Source organism: Gymnodraco acuticeps, unplaced genomic scaffold (genome assembly GCF_902827175.1).
Source record: "Gymnodraco acuticeps unplaced genomic scaffold, fGymAcu1.1, whole genome shotgun sequence".
NCBI lineage: Eukaryota > Metazoa > Chordata > Actinopteri > Perciformes > Bathydraconidae > Gymnodraco > Gymnodraco acuticeps.
In genome coordinates, this window is record NW_022990213.1 from 698,397 (window position 1) to 720,968 (window position 22,572).

Here is a 22,572-nt window from a genome sequence, read left to right on the forward strand (position 1 = left end):
AACGTATTAAACCACCAGATTCCACACATGAACCTCAGAGAGCGACGGATGTGAATCAGATAACAGAGTCGAGGAGATGACATGCCATTGTTTCTGTCTGGATGGTGTGCTGCAGAGATATGTGTGGAGTACATGTTGCGCCAGGCACCGCGGCCCATAAGTCAGAGCGAGACCCGCCGCCGAGACTAAACAGTTTAGACTGCTTTATGATCACCAAAGCCGCAAGGAAATATGAAAGAAGAGGAGTTATTTCCCTCGTTACAGAGGGGGAAGGCGGCAGGGTTGGCGTTTGTGGAGGTGGGGAGTGGGGGGGCTTTGATCTGCTAACAGATTCTTAAGATGACAAAAAAAAAAACAAAGACACACAAGGCCCTCTTAAAGCACTAATGGAGAAGAAATTAAATGAAAGATATCAAATGTAAAGCAGCTGATACATGACTGTGTGTGTATAGTGCGGTTCATTGCTGGGGGGGGGGGTCTCATAATCCCACCCAGACGCTATAGTGTAGTTTCTGGGGGCCTCGATGATTCATCTAGTTGGCTGAAAACCAAGCAGCAAATATGGTTGTGATCACTGCTGAAATTCAATTAAACGTGTGTGTGTGCAAAAAAGTGCAAACATATACTCTTGGATAGTCTCAGTGTGTGTCAGTGGAGAGCCATGTGAGGGGGAGTGATTCACTGAGAGGGAAGTTTACATTACATTACGCTGTGGTATATACAGCGGCTGATAAAGAGAGAACGAGGAGACAGTAGGAAGTAAGACAGATGGAACTGGGAGGGAGCGTCCTGCATATTTCTGACCTGAGACCATTTACAAAATATACTTCATTCATGACAGGCCTTCATCCTCAATTCTGAAAGAGTGCCGAAACAGTTAGTTCATCAACGTAAAACTAGCTGTCAATCATTTTAGTTTTATTTTAGTTAAATATGTTGTGTTTAGGACTAACACTACCTATTTATCACTTTTTGTCAGAAAAAGAACAACTGTCACCTTCAGAATTAGCCGTTGAGTTTTTTCTTAAACAATTCAGCCATTTTGTGTTATTTTAATTTCAAAATGGGCTGAATGAATCAAAATACGACTGCTCCTGTTCTTACCTGGTTTGCCTCAGAGTTGGAGCTGTTGTGGCAGGTGGTCATAGGTGAGGCAGTGAGGGGGTGTTGGCGGGCGGAGTAAGAGTTTGGCTGGATGAGAGGAGGAGTGTGTCCGAAGGCGTTGAGGCTCCTCTGCTGGGCCAACAGCTGCTGGTACGCCATGGGGTTGATGGGGTGAGGGAAGCTGAAGGAGGGACTGAGCAAGAGGGAAAAAGTTAGCATCTGGAAACAAATTATGGAGATTTTTCGACTGGTGGCTAACATTCAAAGAGTAATGACACAGTGTCAGACCTTGCAAACATGCTTTTTACTTGCCTATATGCCCTAAATGCATTTGACTGAATGCCTGTTAAACCATACACTCAAGCACGTGCAATTCGCTCTGCATCGGCCAATCGACTTGCTACTCCCTCACTGCGAGCGTGACGCAGGTACTCTTCAACATGCCTGTTTGCTATTCTGGCTGCACAATGGTAGAAAGAGCTCCACACTGATATCAGGACAGCATGACGTCTACTAGAGATGTTAAGATTCACCGATTCGCATCGGTGCACCGGCATAAACGTTCAAGATGCGAGTGCACCGGTTGAAAGAGTGCAAATCGGCTACAGTTTGGGTTGAACCGGGTTGAACTCGCGATGCATCGATTGCGTAGCGTCTTTGCATCGGTAAAAAACCGATTCATTCATATAAAATCTCCTAATCTTGTCAACGCTCAGCAGATACGATCTTTGATATCTTCGCCACTACGGAGGCCGAGAGTCTCAGTTATCAACACACACGGAAGTCGAGGAGAAAGAGAAACACAGCGCACCGAAAAATACCTACAAATCAAACGTTTGGCAACACTTCGGATTGTTCAAGAAAGACGGTGTAATAGTCCTTTATGCTAGGCTATATAGTTGACCGCAGGTCATGGAGAGTAATAAGGTATCCGTAGACCTTTGTATGAGGTATCTTTATTACTTAACAGGTCTACAGCCATGATACATAGATCCGTCCTAGATGCGGGCTTGTATACACACAGTATCACTCCGCAGCCGCACCCCATCAGTAACGTCCTGATGGTATATGTGCGCGGCACAGACGGTCAACTTGAAAAATCGCTCGCAAATTGTTAACGATGCCGAGCCGATTTAAAGTACACAAGTAGTACGAGGAACTTAGCGACGCACATAAAGAGTCGACATGGGGTCTGCGGCTGAAAAGAGAAACCTGAAAGTTAGACATATGAGTTAAATCACTCAGTGAGGTGTTCTGTCAGAGAGAGTGGTGTTTAGTTTACAGCAGCCTGTGACGGCCAATAATAATTTAAATGTATTCCTCACTGTAAGCAGTTATGAAATACCTGTTTGTGAAAGGTTATTTGTATTATTTATTGTTCATATAGAACCCACCGCTTTCTGCTCACTGGTGAGTTAGCCTATGAATGAGTGTTAAGCACATCAGGCTGGCAGCTGTATGGGCATTGCTCTATGGTAGCTGTTATTTGCACATTGTTAATCATGAGCAATGCATCCTTACATTGTGTAACTGTGAGGTGTTATACAATTGTACTCTGGAGAGCTTTTAAAGGCAAAAAAATAAACGGCATGATGGGATGTGCAGTACCAAATATGTAAAGCACTTTTTTGTTAATGTATGATTTGCTGCATATAAGGAATAAAACAAAAATCCTCTGTCGTACCAAATTGAAGTATCATTATTTTTGCATCGTGTTGAATCGCATCGTATCGCACCGAATCGCATAATGTTGAATCAAATCGTATCAAACTGTATCGCAACAGGGGTGAATCGTATCGTATCGCATCGCCTGGTGTTTCAAATGTATCGTTAATGTATCGTATCGTGGCAACGTATCGAGATGCGCATCGCATCGGCCTCAGTGATGGAGATGCACATCCCTAAGTCGTCTACACATCTTCTGCTGCAAAACTGAAAATCTAACAGTTTAAACTGCATCTTTGCTAATAAAAAGAAAATCTCTCGTCTGTACGTAGCACATACAAAGTTTTGGCTTTCAGTGAAGCTAATGCAGAAGCACTTCATCTGGTTTACAGATAGGAAAGGTACCAGCAGGATTCTTGCTTTTGACTTTGTTTCGTCATTGTTGAATGCACTTTTTGTAAATCCCTTTGGATAAAAGCATCAGCTAAATGAAATATAATGTAATGTAAATGTGCATATGCATGTTTGTCAGATGTGTATACACGTGCACCATATAACCACCTGATGCCTCCGACTGAGAGGTGCCCGTAGGAGCTGCTGGCGGCCGAGCTGGAGCGGGAGTTGTTGATGTACGCCACCAGGGAGTTGGGCGAGGTGCGGATCATCGTCTGCAGGTCGATGCTGGCGTCCGACAGCGGGGAGATAGACAGCGCCCTCTTTCTGCTCAGCCGGGGGGTCAGCCGTGGGCTTGGGAAACGTGATACTGACAAAAGAAACGACAAGAGAACTTTAGCAATCTGGCCTTTGGTAAAGATGATGGACCACTCGAACATAAATTAACCACTTGCTTACAAATAGATACATCAGGGCGTCCATGGTAGTATCGTGTTGTTTGTATGGTAGTGGGTCAGTTCAGGTGGTCAGGATTACTACACAGATGTGGAAATAATTTCTAGATATTGACAAGTAGTTTGGATCATAAAATAAAATACTATATTGTTCAGTTCCAGATACCTGTGACTTAATGTTCTGTGCCTTTGTAGATACACTGTGATTCATTTCATTCTCTCTACCCCTTTCCAAACATAACAAACTAATCTCTTCTCATCCTGCACCTGTCCGCCGTAACCTTCGTTCCCTCTCCCCCTCTACCTTTGCCTCATCGGTGCTCTCAGCCCTCCCTTCCTCAGACTCGTTCCAACTACTACCTCCAAACTCTGCTGCAGAAACTCTCCTCTCTACTCTCTCGTCCACTCTGGACTCTCTCTGTCCTCTCACATCTCGGCAGGCTCGTCAGTCCCCTCCTGCTCCCTGGCTAAATGATGCACTGCGTGCTAATATAACCGTCCTTAGGGCAGCAGAGCGGAAACGGTGGAAATCCAAACACTGTGACGACCTCCTAACCTATCAGGCTCTCCTCTCCTCTTTCTCTGCTTCGATCTCTCAGGCAAAAAGCACTTTCTTTCAAGATAAGATCCAATCTTCCTATTCCAATCCCAAAAAACTATTTTCCATCTTCTCCACCCTCTTGGACCCTCCCAAAGCCCCTCCCCCCTCCTCACTTCTGTCAAGCGACTTTGTTATCCACTTTGAAAAAAAAGGTTGATGATATTCGCTCTTCTTTTTCTGACTCACCTCTACTCACCGCTGGGTCACCAGACCCTCCTTCCACCCACACACTAACCTCCTTTTCCCCTCTCTCTCCAAGTGAGGTTCTTACCCTCATTACCTCTGCCCGCCCTACCACCTGTCCTCTGGACCCCATCCCTTCAAACCTCCTTCAGACTATCGCTCCTGATATTCTACCGTTTCTCTCCCATTTCATCAACACTTCTCTAACTTCTGGTCACTTTCCAAACAGTCTCAAGGAGGCAAGAGTAAACCCTCTCCTAAAGAAACCCACTCTCAACCCGTCAGATGTTATAAACTACAGGCCTGTCTCTCTACTCCCGTTCCTGTCTAAAACACTTGAACGCGCTGTCTTTAAACAACTCTCCTGTTATCTCCATCAGAACAACCTTCTGGATCCGCACCAGTCTGGTTTCAAGGCAGGTCACTCCACAGAAACTGCTCTCATTGCTGTCACTGAGGAACTGCACACTGCCAAAACTGCATCCCTCTCCTCTGTCATCATCCTGTTGGACCTGTCTGCTGCATTCGACACGGTGAATCATCAGATCCTCCTTCGCACTCTCCAAAAACGTGGAGTTTCAGGCTCTGCACTTTCCCTCCTCACCTCATACCTCAAAGACCGTACCTACAGGGTAACTTGGGAGGGTCTGAGTCCGACCCTTGTCTATTAACTACAGGGGTCCCTCAGGGCTCTGTTCTTGGTCCCCTCCTCTTCTCCCTGTACACAAACTCGCTCGGATCAGTCATTAGCCCGCATGGTTTTTCATACCACTGCTACGCTGACGACACCCAATTAATTCTGTCCTTTCCCCGCTCAGAGACCCAGGTCGTCGCACGCATCTCTGCTTGTCTAGCTGACATCTCTCAGTGGATGTCTGATCATCACCTCAAGCTCAACCTTGACAAGACTGAGCTGCTTTTCCTTCCGGGAAAAGATTGTCCCACTCTTGACCTGACAATCAACATCGGCACCTCAGTTGTTTCCCCGACTCAGACTGCAAGGAATCTGGGTGTGACCCTAGATAACAACCTGTCCTTCACTGCAAACATCGCTGCTACAACCCGTTGCTGCAGATACACGCTTTACAACATCAGGAGGATACGTCCCCAGCTGACACAGAAAGCGACGCAGGTTCTGGTCCAGGCTCTCGTCATCTCACGCCTAGACTACTGCAACTCCCTCCTGGCTGGTCTACCTGCATGTGCCATCCGACCTCTGCAGCTCACCCAGAATGCAGCGGCTCGTCTGGTCTTCAACCTTCCTAAATTTTCCCACACCACTCGCTCCTCCGCTCCCTTCACTGGCTTCCGGTAACTGCTAGAATCCACTTCAAGACACTGGTACTTGCTTACCATGCTGCGAATGGATCTGGCCCTTCCTACATCCAGGACATGGTTAAACCGTACACCCCAGCGCGTGCACTACGCTCTGCATCAGCCAAACGACTCGCTGCACCCTCACTGCGAGGGGGACCCAAGTTCCCATCAGCAAAAACACGTGGGTTTGCTATCCTGGCTCCAAATTGGTGGAATGAGCTCCCCATTGACATCAGGACAGCAGATAGCTTGCACATCTTCCGGCGCAAACTGAAAACTCCTCTCTTTCGACTCCACTTCGAGCGATATAATTATTAACAAAGCACTTATATACTAATAAAGGACTGGCTTATCTAAAGCCAGTTGAGTAGCACTTGAAATGTTTGGCTCTATGAAACCTGATGTACTTATATGATTCTGTTTTCTTCAAGGTTGTGTCTTCCTGGTCGAATGTACTTATTGTAAGTCGCTTTGGATAAAAGCGTCAGCTAAATGCAATGTAATGTAATGTAATCTATAATGCACATGTGTAAATGATAAACTGAGGCATTATATTGTTGAAATTACAATTATTTTTCTCAAAGAATATCTGGTTGTTCATAATGTTTTGTAAAAAGATAGCTGATTTAATGTGAGCATTTGAACAACATACTTGTTTGCACTAAAACAAAGGGAACAATTTGAAGTTGTGGTTATTTATAGGTTATTATGCTATGATTTTACTGGTCAGGCCAACTTGAGATCAAATGTGGCTGTATGTGGCCCGTGAACTAACATTTGTTTGACACCCCTGAGATACATGTTGTCCAAAGTGCATCAGAACAATATTTCAGATACTTTTGTCAGGGCTCACTGGCACCGGATTGGAGAACAAATAACCTCTGTAGGGTTAGGGTTAGCCTCAATAGAAACCAGCAGCTACCCTGGACCAGGTTGGAAGAAACATTCACCCCCATTGAAGTGGAGGTCATAGCCATGCTAAGCAACACTCTATCTCCTGCATCTCCCCACAACACACTCACACACACGCACACACACACACTGCTCCCCTATTTAACATTCTCCTCCTCCTATGCATAATGAATCGCCTCCAATCATTCTCAGTAATTACCTTGATAGAAATCTCTTTCAGACTGCTGTACTTGGGCAAGTTAAATGGAAGCAATTTAAACAAATTGATCTCAGCATACCATTAAAAAAGAACAAGGCGGACTCACAAAGGTGGCGTTCACGACCTTCCGCTAGACCTGGCTGTGGCACTTCTTTTTTTTTTCTCACAGAAAATGGAGGGAAAAGCTACTTTTCAATGAACTTTTGTAGATGGCTATTTATTTTTCCATTCATACTGATAGTCCATCATTCATGTGTATTTATTTGTTTTACATTTCTGAGGCATATAGCTCCCACAGAGACAGATGACTTGGAACCAACAGGTGCTGCTTGACAGTGTGAGGGAAAGAAAGCAGGACCGGTGTGTGTCTTTGTGCTCACGTTTAATTAGGTCTTACAGCGGACATCATCAGAGGCGCGAGAGGCAGGAAACTCATAATAGGCCCATCACAGCTCACCTAGGCACACATTTGCTCAACGTCAACTTCACTGCTGTCAATATGCAGCCAATCCCTCTCTGTGCTGCTGGAACTCACAACCCTCAGGCTAAATGAATCCAGGCACCGCTGTAATCACCGCGCCAGCCCTACAGCCATAAACCAAGGTCTTACTTACAAAACTATTATGTTTGGAGGTGGCGAGCCGTAAAGCAGTGGCATGTGCACTTAGTTAAAGGCCCCCGGGATGATCCATGGCGGACGACAGTTGTTGGGGGCCCAAAAAACGACTTGGTGGAGATGATCGTGATGTGTATGAAAGAGTTGGCAAACACAACAAACGGTCCTCAGGAATGTGCTTCTTTAGGGCTAATAAATAAATGTGTCATCTTTGGTAAACTACAGGAGATGTGTTGGTCGAAAAAAAACAGCGTAAAGCATTGAGAGTCTATCATCCACTTTGATACATGGATCGTCATAAATGGAGTTCTTTCCGATCTGCTAAGCAATTCATACAGGGTTGGGAGGGTTACTTTAAAAATGTATTCTGTTTCAATTACTAGTTACATATAATGTAATCAGTAATCAACCTAATCTGAGTATCAAAATATAAAAGTAATGTAACCTGATTACTTTCTGTTACTTTTGGATTGCCTAAATTACAAATGCAATTTAAACAAATACAAAAGAAAATAAATATCAATACAATGTGAATTTAGAAAAGAAGAAATCAAGATAAAAAAATGCTCAGAGATTTGATTAATAGGAAAATCTGCCTTTCATTAAGCATATTCAGGCAACACATATACTAGAGCAGGGGTCTCCAACCTTTCTTCATCTGAGAGCTACTTTGAAAAAATGAAAGTGGCCAAAAGCTACTTGCATCACATCGCTTACATGGCCCTCATAGTAAGTACATAACTGAACATTCACATACATGTCCTTAATCACCACCTTACAAGCATTTCACTCTTTTTCACAGAGATGATTGGCACTGCATGGAGTCCACCATACAGGTGTATGCTGGAATGTACCCATAGGTTAACTCTAAAAGAGTCATTTCAATGTTCATCAGTCAGTCTTGTTCTGTATTTAGATTTCATGACATTCATGTCAGAAAAAGCTGCTTCACAAAGGTATGTAGAACAGAACCAAATAAAGCAGTATGTTCAGTGCTGCTTGGTGAATGTTCTTATGGTTTTCTGGGTCTACAAGGCTCCAGAAATGTTGTGAGTTTTGCTGAGACTTAAGCTGAACATTATCTTGGAGATTTATAACCTCTATCTCCATCTCCACAGGATTGACACTGAACAGTTCAGCCATCTTCTCATTCAACATTCTCATTCTTGACATTACATTCTAAACCATAATACATCAATTGTATTGGTCTAGCCTCCCTATATCTGTGTGTGAAATTGTTCCATCCTCAAAAACAAAAAACGAATGCTTCTGCAGTCTAGCTGCAGCTTCTAGCAACGGCCTTCTGTTAAAGAAAGGATACTGAATACTTGAATGTGGCATCACACACATGACTTGAGTCTGAACACAGCAGACAACAGGAGTATTTACAACAGCATACAAACAAAAATAGTGCATGTGGGTGCACACTCACATTCTCTGTCTTACTGTTACATGAATCCCATGAATGTATGAGATTAAGTTAGCTTCATTATATCTCAGTGATTAAGTGAATAATAAAGTTTCTATCGGGTCACTATCAGCCTGTCACTCAGACCCCGGCCACACGAGGACGAAAACAGCTAAACGCATAGGATTAACGCAAACGCAATCGCAAACAAGCTTCCGTCCACACGCAATAGTTATCTGGATAGTGTCTGCCCACACGAGACCGCTCCGTTTAGCTCCAACCGCTGGAGAAGCTGCAGTACATATGCAGGAGCCTGTACGTGGCGCTGTAACTTCCTCCACAAAAGCAGCGAAGAAGCATGGTTGTCATGGTTGCCCTTCTGTTTATTCTCCGCGGTGGGGGCCGAGGGAACCGGGCAGAGTTTTTTGCCAGTCAATGTGTATTAAAGTTTAAATCTTCCGACAAAATTATAAAAGTGCCGGTCAAAGGTCTTCTTTGTTATTTATTGAGCTTTAAAACAAATGAATAACGACTCTATATTTAATATAATAATAAAATACACGGAGCCTCTCTTTTTCTTCCCTCTCTTTGGACAGCGTCAGTGTCTGTTTCATGCAGCAGCTGATCCAGTAATGAGTGACTCGGCCGACAGTAAAAATAAACATATTTATAACTAGTTTAGTTTGAGAGGTGTCTCCGTCCTGTCAGATTAGACTTCACTCGCGTTTATGTCCATATCGAGAGAAAGATAAATAATCTGAATTCAGTGTGCAGTTTACTTTGACGCGGGGGTGAGCAGCAGAGGTGGAGAGAGGCGGGGCTATTGCGCAATCATTATCAGAAAATGATCGTATAGGGCGCACACACGGAGCTGTTTGACCCCCCCCAGAGCGTTGCGTATACCGTTCTATCCACCTTGGGACCCGTTATCGTTTCCTCAGTCGTTTAGTGCCGTATGCGGTCGTCCTCGTGTGGCCGAATGGTCTATATGACACTAAACAGTAACGCATACGGCCGTTTTTGTCCTCGTGTGGCTGCAGCCTCATTGTTTTCAGGGAGGGGGCGGGGTTTGGAGGAACGGAGAGGAGACGGTGATCGCGGAAGCTTTCCTCCTGCCTTCACAAACTTTACACAAGTATTTATCAACTGAAAATAGCAAGAGGACGTTCATACTCTGCAACCCAAGACTTGATTAAATCCACCAAAAACCTGACATGACGATAACGAGTGTTTTTCAAAAAACACAAATCCCTCCCTGTGTGTCTCTCAGCCGCAGCGACACCGCCTGATTCAGAGCGGGTCATTCTGCTGTTGGTTCTAGACTGACTGGTGTTGGTGGAGAAAGCAGACTGCTCCGTGTGTGGTGTCGCTGTGGCGCAGTCACGTATGTTCCTTGATCACTGCGTCACCGACCAATTTGATATTCGTGTGACAGTACAAATTATAAAATAAAAAAACGTTATTGTCCAGCCGCGGCCGAAAAATCAAGAAGCAACCTTACTACGCTGTAATCGATAATCGAGCGGCGAGCTACTGAAAAGCTGCCCGCGAGCAACCGGTAGCTCGCGATCGACGTTTTGGAGAGCCCTGTAGCCTACTAGTGTTAATTTTGTCAGCTATTTTTTTTATTTAGTTTTAGTCTTACTCCTGTGTTACATTTCCTTTTTAGTTTTAGTCATATTTAGTCACCTTCATCCTGTTTTTGTTTAGTCAAGTTTTAGTCGACTAAAAGTCTGAGCATTTTAGTCTTATTTTAGTCAAAGAAAACAGTAAGTATTTTAGTCAAGTTTTAGTCGACTAAAAGTCTGAGCATTTTAGTTTTATTTTAGTCAAAGAAAACTAATTATTTTTGTCAATGAAAACTGTTGAGTCTTTTTTTAGTCATCAGATTATATAGAACATTTCAGTCAAACTAGTCTAGCCAAAACCAATCATTTGTCATTTTAGTCACACTTATTTCACAATAAGATTATATCTTGTCCTTATTTGATGAAAAACACAGGTTGAATGATTAAGAATGCAGAGTATCTGGTCAGGTTTGTGGTGTTTTTACCAGCTGTGTTATGGCCACATTGCTTCCCTTCTGATAAAACAATGCATTCACTTTTTTTCTCCGCCTCATTGTAGCGAAAATGGGCCCAAATATCAAATTGTTTCTTTCTCCCAAGCAGTGGTGGCGTTAGACTTTTCCGTAGTCCGTCATTTTGACGGACAGGATCGTAACATTTCCGTCATAATCCATTATTATCCGTCGAGTCTGTACACAACTCGTCACTCACTCGCGCTGACAGGGGGGTATTCGGTTAACGCGACCACTGCTCCCAAGCCCTGTTGTTGCCATTTTATTTTCTGTTAAATAAGGTTATCAATCAATCAATCAATAAGATATGGCTGTAATAGGCCTAAGGCCTTTTAGTCGTAGTTAGTTAGTTAGTTAATTATCTGTTTTAGTAACATTGTAATCCCGCAAGTAATTTCCAATTTTTATAAATCAATTAATCAATCAATCAATCAATCAATCAATCAATCAATCAATCAATCAATCAATCAATCAATCAATCAATCAATCAATCAATCAATCAATAGCCCAATATCACAAAAGGACGGTGGTGGCGAAGTCGATAGGGACTTGGCTTGGCAACTGAAAGATCACCAGTTCAAGTCCCGGCAAGACCAAGTGCTACCGAGGTGTCCCTGAACAAGGCACTGTTCCCCTTTTCTTATTTTACATTTGTCTCAATGGACTTCACAGTTTACAGAAATGTAACAGTAATCTGATTACGCCAAACTGTAAGGGAATACATGTACCCTTTTTTTTGCATCCTGATTATGTTATCCCATCACATGTAATCCGTTACTTCCCAACACTGATTGCATACCAGGCGTAAAGCTGCATGATTTACTGTTTGTGCAGAGAGGCGAGCTTGCTGTCTTGCCAACAGATTTAATGGGAGATAAGTGTATTAATATTCCCCTTTATAAAGCAGGAAACAGGCCTCACAGGCTGGTGGCCTGCTAGCCTGGCGCCTGCCTCACCCTTCTGGGCACTGTGCCCGAAACACCGCCCTCTACCTCCATCATCAAACCACCCCCTCAATCTGTACATCAACCTCAGCCCAGATGTATTCACACCGCCTCCAGCAAAAAACTGAAATGCGTCCATTCTTCTAAAGCTTAGCTGTGGAAACGCTAGTTTTTTTAGCTCAGTGTTGTTTAGCTCAGTGTTGTTTAGCTCAGTGTTGGCTCAGTGTTGTTTAGCTCAGTGTTGGCTCAGTGTTGTTTAGCTCAGTGTTGTTTAGCTCAGTGTTGTTTAGCTCAGTGTTGGCTCAGTGTTGTTTAGCTCAGTGTTGTTTAGCTCAGTGTTGTTCCAGTGGATTTCATTGGTCTAATCTAATTTTACCTGAAACTAATTGTACACAAACGTGCACACACAACTCTCACCACTTGGTAAAAGAGTGTTTTATAGGTGCCGGTTATAATTGAAAGGGTGAGCAGGTTCCGGAATCAAGTGAGAAAACAGATGTTGCACAGGCCACGGCAGCGCAGCAGTTTGTGGTAATAATGGCATGTGTGTGTGTGTATGTGTGTGTATATGGTGTGTGTCTATCCGTGTGACTGCACCACGGGCGGGTTGTAATTGTGGGATCTGGATTTATATAGAGTCATAATTACAGGCGCTCCACTGCACATTGATACAGTACAGAAAAAAAAAATATTAAAAAATATGGGAGTAAAGAGTGTGCATGAGTGTGTGTGATTATTTTAAGCATTTGCCTGTGCTGATTTAAGTGAAATGGCTTTGTGGAAAATGAAAACACTTTAATTGGAGGGTTGGGCTAATCCTCAGAAGCAGCTAGCTTTCAGTGACATCCTGCTAGCTAGCACATGGAGTGTAACTCCTTTAGAGTCCTTTACCTGTCTCTCATCGCTCATAAGGTTGTTGGAGGGGAATGAAATGTATGCAGAACCTAGTATCTAACCCCTTTTTACTGGATACCTTCAGGCCTTGACTAAAATAACATTGTCCCAATATATTGAAATCTTCTCTACTCAAATGACAACTGTATTAATACCTTTTTGTGCCAAATTTAGAAGACATTTAAAAAAAAATATATTTCACTTGCAAGCATTGTTTGCTTTAATGCAACATATGATTGTCGAAGTCCCTCCACAGCTAAAACCCCTGCAGTCTGTTATGTGGTAAGTCAAGAGTGGATAGAGAGAGTTCAGTGTGCTGAGATGCCACCCAAATGTCTGAAAATGTGTCTCTACTACACGCCATTAGTGTCTGATAAAAATAAATGCATACATTTAAAAGGATTATTGCAGGAAAAACTGGAAATACATTTGGGGAAATCATTGGGATGGGGAGGAGTTTGAGTGGCATTAAACACAACTGAATGTTTCTATTGACATGTTGGAATTCAAATGAAGAAAGCAAAAATGTCAATCAAGTATTCTTTTTGTATAGGTACTACTTTAAGGGAACTTGGTATGCTGGTACTGTAGTCTGATTGGGAGCCACAATACAGTTACCCTTACAAAAACAACAGCACATTTGCAAGTGTATAGAGTAATAGATTTTACTAGTGATCATGTGCCGCTAACTTTAATACAAGTACAGTGGAGTTGATTACTTATATTTTCAAATGTATTTTAAAAGGTGCTTTTCAAGATAAGTAAGCTCATCATGTTGGTAACCCCCTATGTCCCATGCAGTTGGCCTCCGTGGATAATCCTTGGCTTGTTCACCTTAACCCTGGCTGGGGTGAAGCAGTTTCAAGCCCCCCTCCTCTCCACACTGGGCAACCCCCCCACCATACTGCAGCTTGAGTTAGTGCCAGCAGGGCCCCAGGCCTCCACATCTTCAGCCAGCCTAGCCCCCCCCTAGCTAGTGGAAGTAGGGAAATGTTTATTTTCCCTGCTAAATTTCACTAATACTAACACTGTGAATTTTATTAGCGAGGGGGCTCGTGCTGAATCCTCTATGAGCCCCCAGTGTCCAGCCCAAAGCAGCCGTTGTGTTTGCCAATGTGTTTATGCGCACACTTCCAACCATGTGCTCATGAACCAACATATAGTTAAGTGTTTGTGTATGCAGTCTGAAGGGATCGGCCCCGCTCCCGCCCCCTCACTCCTCACCAGTACACAAATCTATCTCCCTCTCTCCCTCCGCTGCATCAACACTGGAATCTTTTTCCTCGGGATGGCAGACATTTACTTTGGCCGCTGCTTTTGTCGTGGGAGCTTCAACATTTTCCCTCTGATATTTCTCTGCCCACCCACCCTAAATACCTTCCCGCTCATAAACAAATAGTCCTGTGAATGAATCCCAATGTGGTATAACATAATGTGACTTTATTTGGACACACAGTAGTGGTGGTGTACCGAGCTAATGCTTGAATGGTTTGACGTAAATTGGATTCATTCTATTTCTCACTTTTATCTGGGTTTAGAGAGGGAAATATACATATGGTTTATCATTGGCCCTGTTGAAAGGCTGCACATCTTCAAAAGTAATTGCTTACATTCAGTTAGATAATCCAAGCCATCCTCAAACATGTGTGATTCAAAACAATATAAAACGTTTTATTTGAGAGAAAACTGGAATTACCGAAAGCTTGATTTGTTCGAAGAAAGTACCAGGAAAGTTCTACATTTAATGCCTAAAGACATGCCAAAGTGTCTTTGTAGCAATAATGTGTTTTTGCAATTTTAGTCCAGTTTGCCCATCTCAGTCTCCGTGTCACTCATGAGGCAAGGACCCATGATGATTAATGTGGGAAAACAGACCACAGACTCTAACACCGACATACAGAAGCAGTTTAGAGCACACTTGCCAACCCTCCCGATTTTCGCAGGAGACTCCCGATTTCATTGCCCTCTCCCGGTTTCCTCCCGGGGTCATATTTCTCCCGCATTTCTCCCGATTTCTGACAAAATCAGATTTACTCAGGACTGTTTCCACTCGGACTTTAATACAGCTACACCATTGTTTGGTTTCCATGGTAGCGCGTCTCTTTAGTAGCGCGCGCAACTGAAAGTCTGAGAGGGTGAGGCGTTCTTATTATACATCCATGAGTGAGGCAGATAGTCACAGAAAACAGAACAAGAATCGACAACCCTACCCTCTGCTCACTCCTTTCCTGTAAAATACAGATCCGGCCCACACATATGTTCCATCAAGGATGGTGCTACAGGCCACAACTACAATAAGCATGTTAATGTTAATCTAACCCCTCTCCCCCCTGCCCCCCGTGGTGGTTTTGAAATGCTCCCGATTTTTGAGGTCTCAAGGTTGGCAAGTATGGCTTAGAGTTACAGCCAGGCTTTTAAGGCCCTAACACACCAGGCCGAAATTGGCCGTTAGTCGGACGACGAAGCGTGCCCTGTCGCCCAAACTCAATTTGGTGTGTCCCGCACCGTCGGCCGTGACACGCCTTATTTGGCCACAGGCAGTCGGACAAAGAAATCACTCTGATTGGCTGTTCAGCTAGCGAATCAGTGCATGAGAAGTGAAACGGTTGCTTGAGAATGTCTTCCACAAGCAACACTCCAATGGCTGATAGCTCCAGTACCGCACGAAACATGTTTTTCGACAGACGAGAGTGAAAATGGAACGCACACGCTATTTGTTGTTTGTTTATATCACGTAGTCTGTTCTTCTTCTCTGTCTTCCGGTTGTTGCCTCTTTTGAATGACGAATACACACTACCGCCGCCTGCTGGTAAGGAGAGTTATTGCCACTCACGCATGTGCAGTTCGTACATACTCGGCTGAAGTCTTTGCGGTGTGTTCCAGTGCGACACATGGCCAAGACGCAGGAGAACACGGCGACGCAACAGTCGGCGAGTTCTCTGGTGACTGCTTGGTGTGTCAGGGCCTTTACAGCCGCTGGTAGGTCTAGCATTCCTGTCCATCACACATTATGTAGCAATTATATGGGAGAAAAACCCATCTTCTGGATCTTTAAACAGTGAAACAAGAGCAATTACACAACCCTTTTCCTGGGTCCGTTCGTGTTTTGACTAAGGCCATAAAAACAAGTCCTCCAGATTCTGTGAAGTCCTGCTCTTCAGACAACATCATGGCATGGCTTTTAATGTTGTCTTATCCATATAATGGAGATACATTCCTGGTTTTAAGGGACCGACTCCATGCGTGCACAACTGTAAATCTTAAAATTCATAAGTGGAGCGGTAAGACCTGTAGTCTTGACACCCCCACCCGCTGTCCAGAGCTTTTCCAGCCGCACACTCCTGCACAGCAGCGCTCAGTGTTTCATGTTTTCACCCTGAGCCTTGCAATTCATACTACGGGTTCACCGAGGTCTCCTAGTTTTTGCGGTGGGTCTGCTGAATATTAATGAATACATTGATTTTTAATATGGGTTTAATCTGCTCTGCCTTCTAAAACTCACGGTGAGGGATGAAGCGCATATTTGCCACCTCTGCCCCTGCTCCTCCTCCACACTGGCAGTAAATGAGGCCTTTGATTTAGGCGGAGGCTGCCCGCGGTGACCATTAGCTGGCCGTTGTGGTCAACATGGGCCCCTGTGACTAGAGGCCGTAATGGAAGAGCCCCTTACCCTGACCACATCACTCTGAGAATGGCCGAACACTAAATAAAAGCTACCAGGACGGTGTGGCAGCAAGTGTGGACGCAGCATTGAGGGCGAGGGAGGAGGGGGGGTTGTGGCTATTTGAGCAAACAGCCTCACCAAACAAGTGCGGATGATGCAGCACAGTGGCGGTCACTGAGGTGGTTGGAGGTAGATGTTCCCTTAGCGTTTAACAAAGTGATTGAGGTCATTTTTAAAGATGAATTACCGAGCGATCCCATATCTGAGTGACCTGTTTCCCTCTCTGCTGTTTTTGAATACCTCTGTGTAAAGATTCACCCTGTTTGCCATGAGAGAACGTCTGGGGTGCCGTGGGGAATTGTCCAATTTCTCTTAATCGGTACAAAAATATATTATTTAGTTGCTTTAAATAAAATCCAACAGTACCATGGTCCCAAGCAAGCTTTAATGTAATCTCCAAATGAAACACCAGTCAATGTTTCAGTTCTTTCAGTGATGCGGGACACCTGGTCACCCTGGTGTCCTACAGAGACCTTGGATCAGTGACACTGGGTGGTGAAAGCAGTAGGGCAGTTTTTCCCCCCTGGGTGGGTGGCTGGAGGGGAGGAAAGAGAGAGCGAGCTCCTGGAGCAGGGCGGGCCGCTGCCAAGGCCACTATTTGATTATCAGGCATTGAAAAGACTGAGTTTCACACACAGTTTTCTCCACTTTCTATTCCCCATTCATAAGGGCTGAAGCTTTCTTGGAAGCGTTGCGCTGCTGAAATCAAACTTCTGTTCTGCTGCCTGAGCGTCATCTTGATAGAGGAGCTGACTGGAACAAACAGCTTCTCTGTGAGTGTGTGGAAGCACATGTAGCATCGCCGGGCTGTTAGTTTTCTTTGTGTGCCAATGTCTGCAGAGGTGGAAAGTAGATTAATCAAGTACTCAAGTACTATTTAGACGTAATTGTTACTTGAGTATTTACATTTTATGCGACTTTATACTTTTACCCCACTACATTTTTACGAGGAATATTGTTCTTCTTACCCCCTACATTTATTTAAGACTCATAGTTACTTTTTACATACAAAAACATGTGATATAAGATAATAAAGAGTACTGTTCTACTAATGTATAAACACAACCGAGTATATTGATACAAATGTATAAAATTAGCTCCAAATCGATAAAATACAACATCAAAATGCTCATCATCCACATATTTATTAGTGATAAAAACAGGATAATACAATATTCTGTTGAAACAAAAGCTGTGTTGCATCCTGAGTACTTTGACTACATTTAGCTGATCATATTTCTGTAGACTGAAATAATTGAAACACTGACTTTAATTAAATGTCAACAGATTTCACATAAATGTAGTAGGTTAGTTGAACGCAATAATAATAAGTTTAAATAAAACATACATAATTCATAATACACTATTTAAGTAACATTAAGAATTCAGGATTTTTACTTGTAATAAGTATTTTCAGACCATTTTATTTCTACTTTTACTGTCTGTCTGTATATGTGTGTGTATCAGGCCTCATCACTATCATTTACTGGACAGCGAATGCAGCACATGAAGATAATCTCTGTCTTCACTCCCTGACAGAGATCAGACACCAACCATCATGGATTTGTTTTGTCGGATGTTACCCATAATAACAGTAGAAACACACCTGCAACAGCATCAGAATGAGACACTCTGAGTTAATACGTGATTTTACGATCTCCCCGGCCTCTGGGCTTTTAGTGTTTATGCACCCTCAACTAGCCTTGGCCCTCATGCTATAAGTCTAAAAAAGCTCCACTCGCTTTGATGTGGGGAACTCTTCCATGAAAAGGCCTCCAGAGGAAAAATAAGAGGATGGTATCAACATGCCTGGTGCTGAGAACAAAGGCCGACATGGCTGTTAAGTCTGCCTGTTACTCTTGTACCAGGGATGAAAGGCATGCATGGGCTTTAGTAGAACTGCGATGGGAGTTCATTGAGATAATTAATAATTTCTGGCATGGAAATATCACACTGACATAAGCTTTCTATTACAGGTTCTCTTTAGGATCTATAACATATTTAGATTCTTCTGTCTCTTCTCATTCCATTATATTATGTGCAGATCATTCAGGTATACTGTAGCAGGCGTATAGCTTGGAGCGGGCGTCACTCTCTTCAATGACACACACTAGTGGTACAAAGGCCATCATATCAGCATTCACTTTGATAACATATAGCTCGCCAAGAGACAACACTTCATGTGTAAATTAGCCTTAAACTCTCTGAAAGATGGTTCCTCTACTAAAAGATTGTTTATTAGACAAAGACTAACGTTCTGGTAAGTCTTTTCATAAAACTTTTTTGCTATTAAATGTTGGATTCAGAATCTCCATCTGTGAAAACCAAGTATGCTGATAACAAGGAGTACAATGTGGATACAAACAGGTTTTGAATTAGATAAGTGAACTTTGTTACAGGATTTAGATTTGATAAAATGCTCTACAAATCTAACCATTTTAATATCTGATTTGCTATTGATGCTTATAGTATAATTCTCATAATATAAATAGCACAGAGTAACTGAACTGGTACGCTTGATTGTAAATATGTCAATTTGTTCAGTTACAGTACAATATCTTAACCCTCCTGTCCTGTCCTGGTCAAATCTGACAGTTTTACTACTTTCATCCATCATAAATATTGTGTTTTACATTCGATTGCTTCAAGGCCTTATGATATGCTCCACAGTAGACATATAAAAGTGCTGATCATCACTTTCATTGAACTTTGTAACATCTATGCTTTTCTTGATCAAATATGGCCTCCATAGGAAATGAATGGATAACCCTAGATTATGTTCTTCCATCAGACAGTACACAACCAAATCAACAAAATGTTATTTTTGGTATACCTTTTCAGTGTCTATTCTTTGTATATTCAATGAGGTAATTCATGTAACCAGTCTTGTTTACAGCTTAAAATGTGTTAAATACAATTTGGTGATGATTTGATGTTAATGTAAGACCAGTTAAAACAGACCAAATTTGACCAGGGACACCAAGGGGGAGAAACGAACACAACAGGAGGGTTAAATTGTAATTTGGTTAAACTTCAACAATCACAAGTGTTGTATCCTCACCATCCATGGGGCTGAGGTAATCTGGAAGATGAGCTGCTGCTGCTGCTGCTGCGGCCGCGCTGCTCTGCATCAGCAGGTCCCCGTAGGGGCTTCGCTGGCTGGCACTGGCCATCAGGTGGTAGTACTCTGTGGGGTTGGCCCCTGGAGGGTGGGGGGGGCAGACTGAACAGGGCCCGCTCTTTCAGGTGTTCGTGGGTCACTGCAGCAACAAGAGAAAGGAATAGGATACACCTCATTTAATGAAACATTAGAGAATCATTAATTCAGGAGGTAGGTCTTTGGAGAAATGTCTGCCTTTGCTTCATTAGTTATCAGGCTTTGGGAGTAACAGATTACACCCTAACGGGATTACGGGACACATACAAAAGCTAACTGTATACCCTTACAGTTAAATAATAAAAAAGACGGAATCAGATTACTGGTAAACATTTTTGAAATGGGGATTCTTAGGGGCATTTAATGTAATACTTGCGTTTTATAATAAATGATATACGTAGACGTACTGTCTGAATTTAGTTTTTTGCTTTTCATTTAGGCTTCTAAAAAACTCACAAAGTGATGCTTAAGACATTTTGACAAGTCAGAGATGCTGAGTGAAACACATTCTGATTCTAACATTTAAAATACCCTTGACAGAATGACAACAAAGACATGAACAGAAAGCTGCGAGGAGGCCTCCACAGAGGAGACGAGTGATCTGCTTTACAGATTTCAATATTTGTGCTCGGGTGCATGCCCCGGGGCCTGAGGCTTTTGATAAAAGATGTCTGATGTCTTTGAGGCTTGCTGGTCTATGAGAAAATATCTCTAGGGAGCAAAGGAAGCAGAGGGAGAAACGGAGAAAGGCAGATGGGGGGGGGGGCGGTGGAATACCACATTCTCGCACATCTCTGCTGTTGTGCACAAAGTTTGACAGGCTGACGTCACACAGTGCAGGTGCATGAGGACTCATAATGCTGAGGAGGCCTCAAACGCTGCGTGGGCAAAGGGAGTATTGACTTAAAATGTGTTAACACCTGCACCCAGTAAAGCCACATTTAAAAGTGTCAGGAAGTATAAGAGTGAGGGATGGATTGGTTTTCCTCTTTACTTAATCAAACTGGGCCAGCATCCCCTTTCCCCCCCCATTTGCTGCTCTACCCCCCCTTCCCACAGTGTGTTGGGGTGTGTTGAGGGGACAGGGGTGTAGGCCGTTGGTGGATTAATATGCATGCTGCTGGTAATGGGGAGATGTGGGGGTTGGGGTCGGGGCCAAGTAGGATATTGAGGGAGAGAAACCACAGCCTCCCCCCACCCCTCTGTGCAAAGACACATAAGCGCAACGTAAACCAAACAATCTAGATCCATCAGAGGCTGTGAGGCCGTGCTAACAGAGCACAGGCCGCGTGTTTGTGCTCCAGCAGCAGCATATTCCTCCGGTTTCTCTACAGCTGCCGGTGATCACGTTACTGCCTCCACAGAGCAGCGTTCTGTGTTTGTGCGTTCACTTATGAACACAGAAAATGACAGACAGCAGGTACACCTCCACTGGTCCCAATTAAATCCCATTACACTATAGGTTAGTGTCATAAGTTTATGAACTACAGAATATGATACGCCACATTTGTTTTGTTAGGAGGAAGTTGTGCACATGTTATCGACCCTATCTTTTCTTTCGATTTTGGGGCATTGTTGAGCTTCTGACATTTTACAGGGAAATAAAATATTAGAAGGTAAGAGGCTTTTTATATGTCTCTATGTATCGATTGATGCATCTTACGGTGTCCATAAACATTATTAATTCAGATTTTTGTGTCTCTTCTGGTTAATAGTTGTTGCATATCAGAATCAGAAACAGCTGTTTGGTAACAAAGCTGTTTGGTTGCCTTGGTGCATACATAAACACAGTGAAAGAAGATCATTTAAAAGAAAGGGACTATTCTAACATTAAAATATAGAGAAATATTTAAATGAAATATAGATATACCAAAAAACTACGGTCAGTATGACAAAACAGCCCTGCTGATATTAAAAGAGGTAGTGCATAATCAGTTGTATGGAAAGCTTGTGCCCTCTGTGGAAAAGGAATACTGATACCTGGATATACTGTAGTGCAATCAGTTTTAAACAACTTATACTTCAGTCCATTGTTCTAGTCCCCTTTCCAATTCTTATGCATTTCGCAAAGAACATTTACCACTTGCCTCGCACCCAGGTTTCTCTATCAGAGGATTTACACATACTCCACTGATCTCCGTGGTCCTACAGACTTTATTTATGTTCTGCAGAGCTGCACAGTGTCCTCCATTTGGTGCCATACTTCCCTGCCACTTTATCAGTGACAGCATCTCTTCCGCATTGCTTCTCTTGAAAGCCAGTGAGGCATTAGTTGCCAGCAGCGTGTGCTTGGGGATTTATCGGTGCTGTAGCAGGCCTGTGGCTCCTCACTTCTCCAACCTGTTGTTTGAACAGGGCAGCGAGTTCAGTGGTGCCGCGTGTTTCTTTCTGTGCTAATTTTCATGGTTTCTCCTGCACAAACAAATAAGCAGGAAAGTTGCCCGCACCGCAAAGCAAGTCTTGGATACATTCCCAAATCACCAGCATGCACACACATGCAATCACACCATAACTTGCTCGGTGAAAGGTGTACTTCATGTATGGGAATACATAAGGTGCGAGGCTAATTATCACCATCAGTTAAATAATCAACTGTGTAAACAAAGCAGTCAGAGTTGGTTTATAGTCCGCAGGATACATACATTGTGAACCCGCTCAACTGTAATACCACCTCCTTAATTTGAGCTGGTCAAAGCAGCTGCAGGATAGCAACCATGTAGATGATTTTCCACATCACTTGGTGTAAGTGCATGAGTGTTTGTGGAAGAACAGGTATGCATTGGAAGTTATTCACACATCAGGCACAGGGTTCGAGTTATAAACTGAGCTCTATGGGGGTCTTTGAAACTAATACATCTGTGCGCACGCATGCATGCACGTGCACACACACACACACACACACACACACACACACACACAC

The 22,572-nt window shown here is 43.3% G+C and overlaps 1 protein-coding gene across 1 annotated transcript in view; it reads right to left on the minus strand.

The window, feature by feature from the left end:
• LOC117547585 (zinc finger protein GLI2-like) overlaps nt 1–22,572 on the minus strand; it is a 97,651-nt gene that overhangs the window by 14,173 nt on the left and 60,906 nt on the right. The window contains 4 exon segments of the mRNA XM_034218403.1: nt 1,105–1,297; nt 3,331–3,532; nt 19,557–19,704; nt 19,706–19,755. Coding sequence (XP_034074294.1) covers nt 1,105–1,297; nt 3,331–3,532; nt 19,557–19,704; nt 19,706–19,755 — 593 coding nt within the window.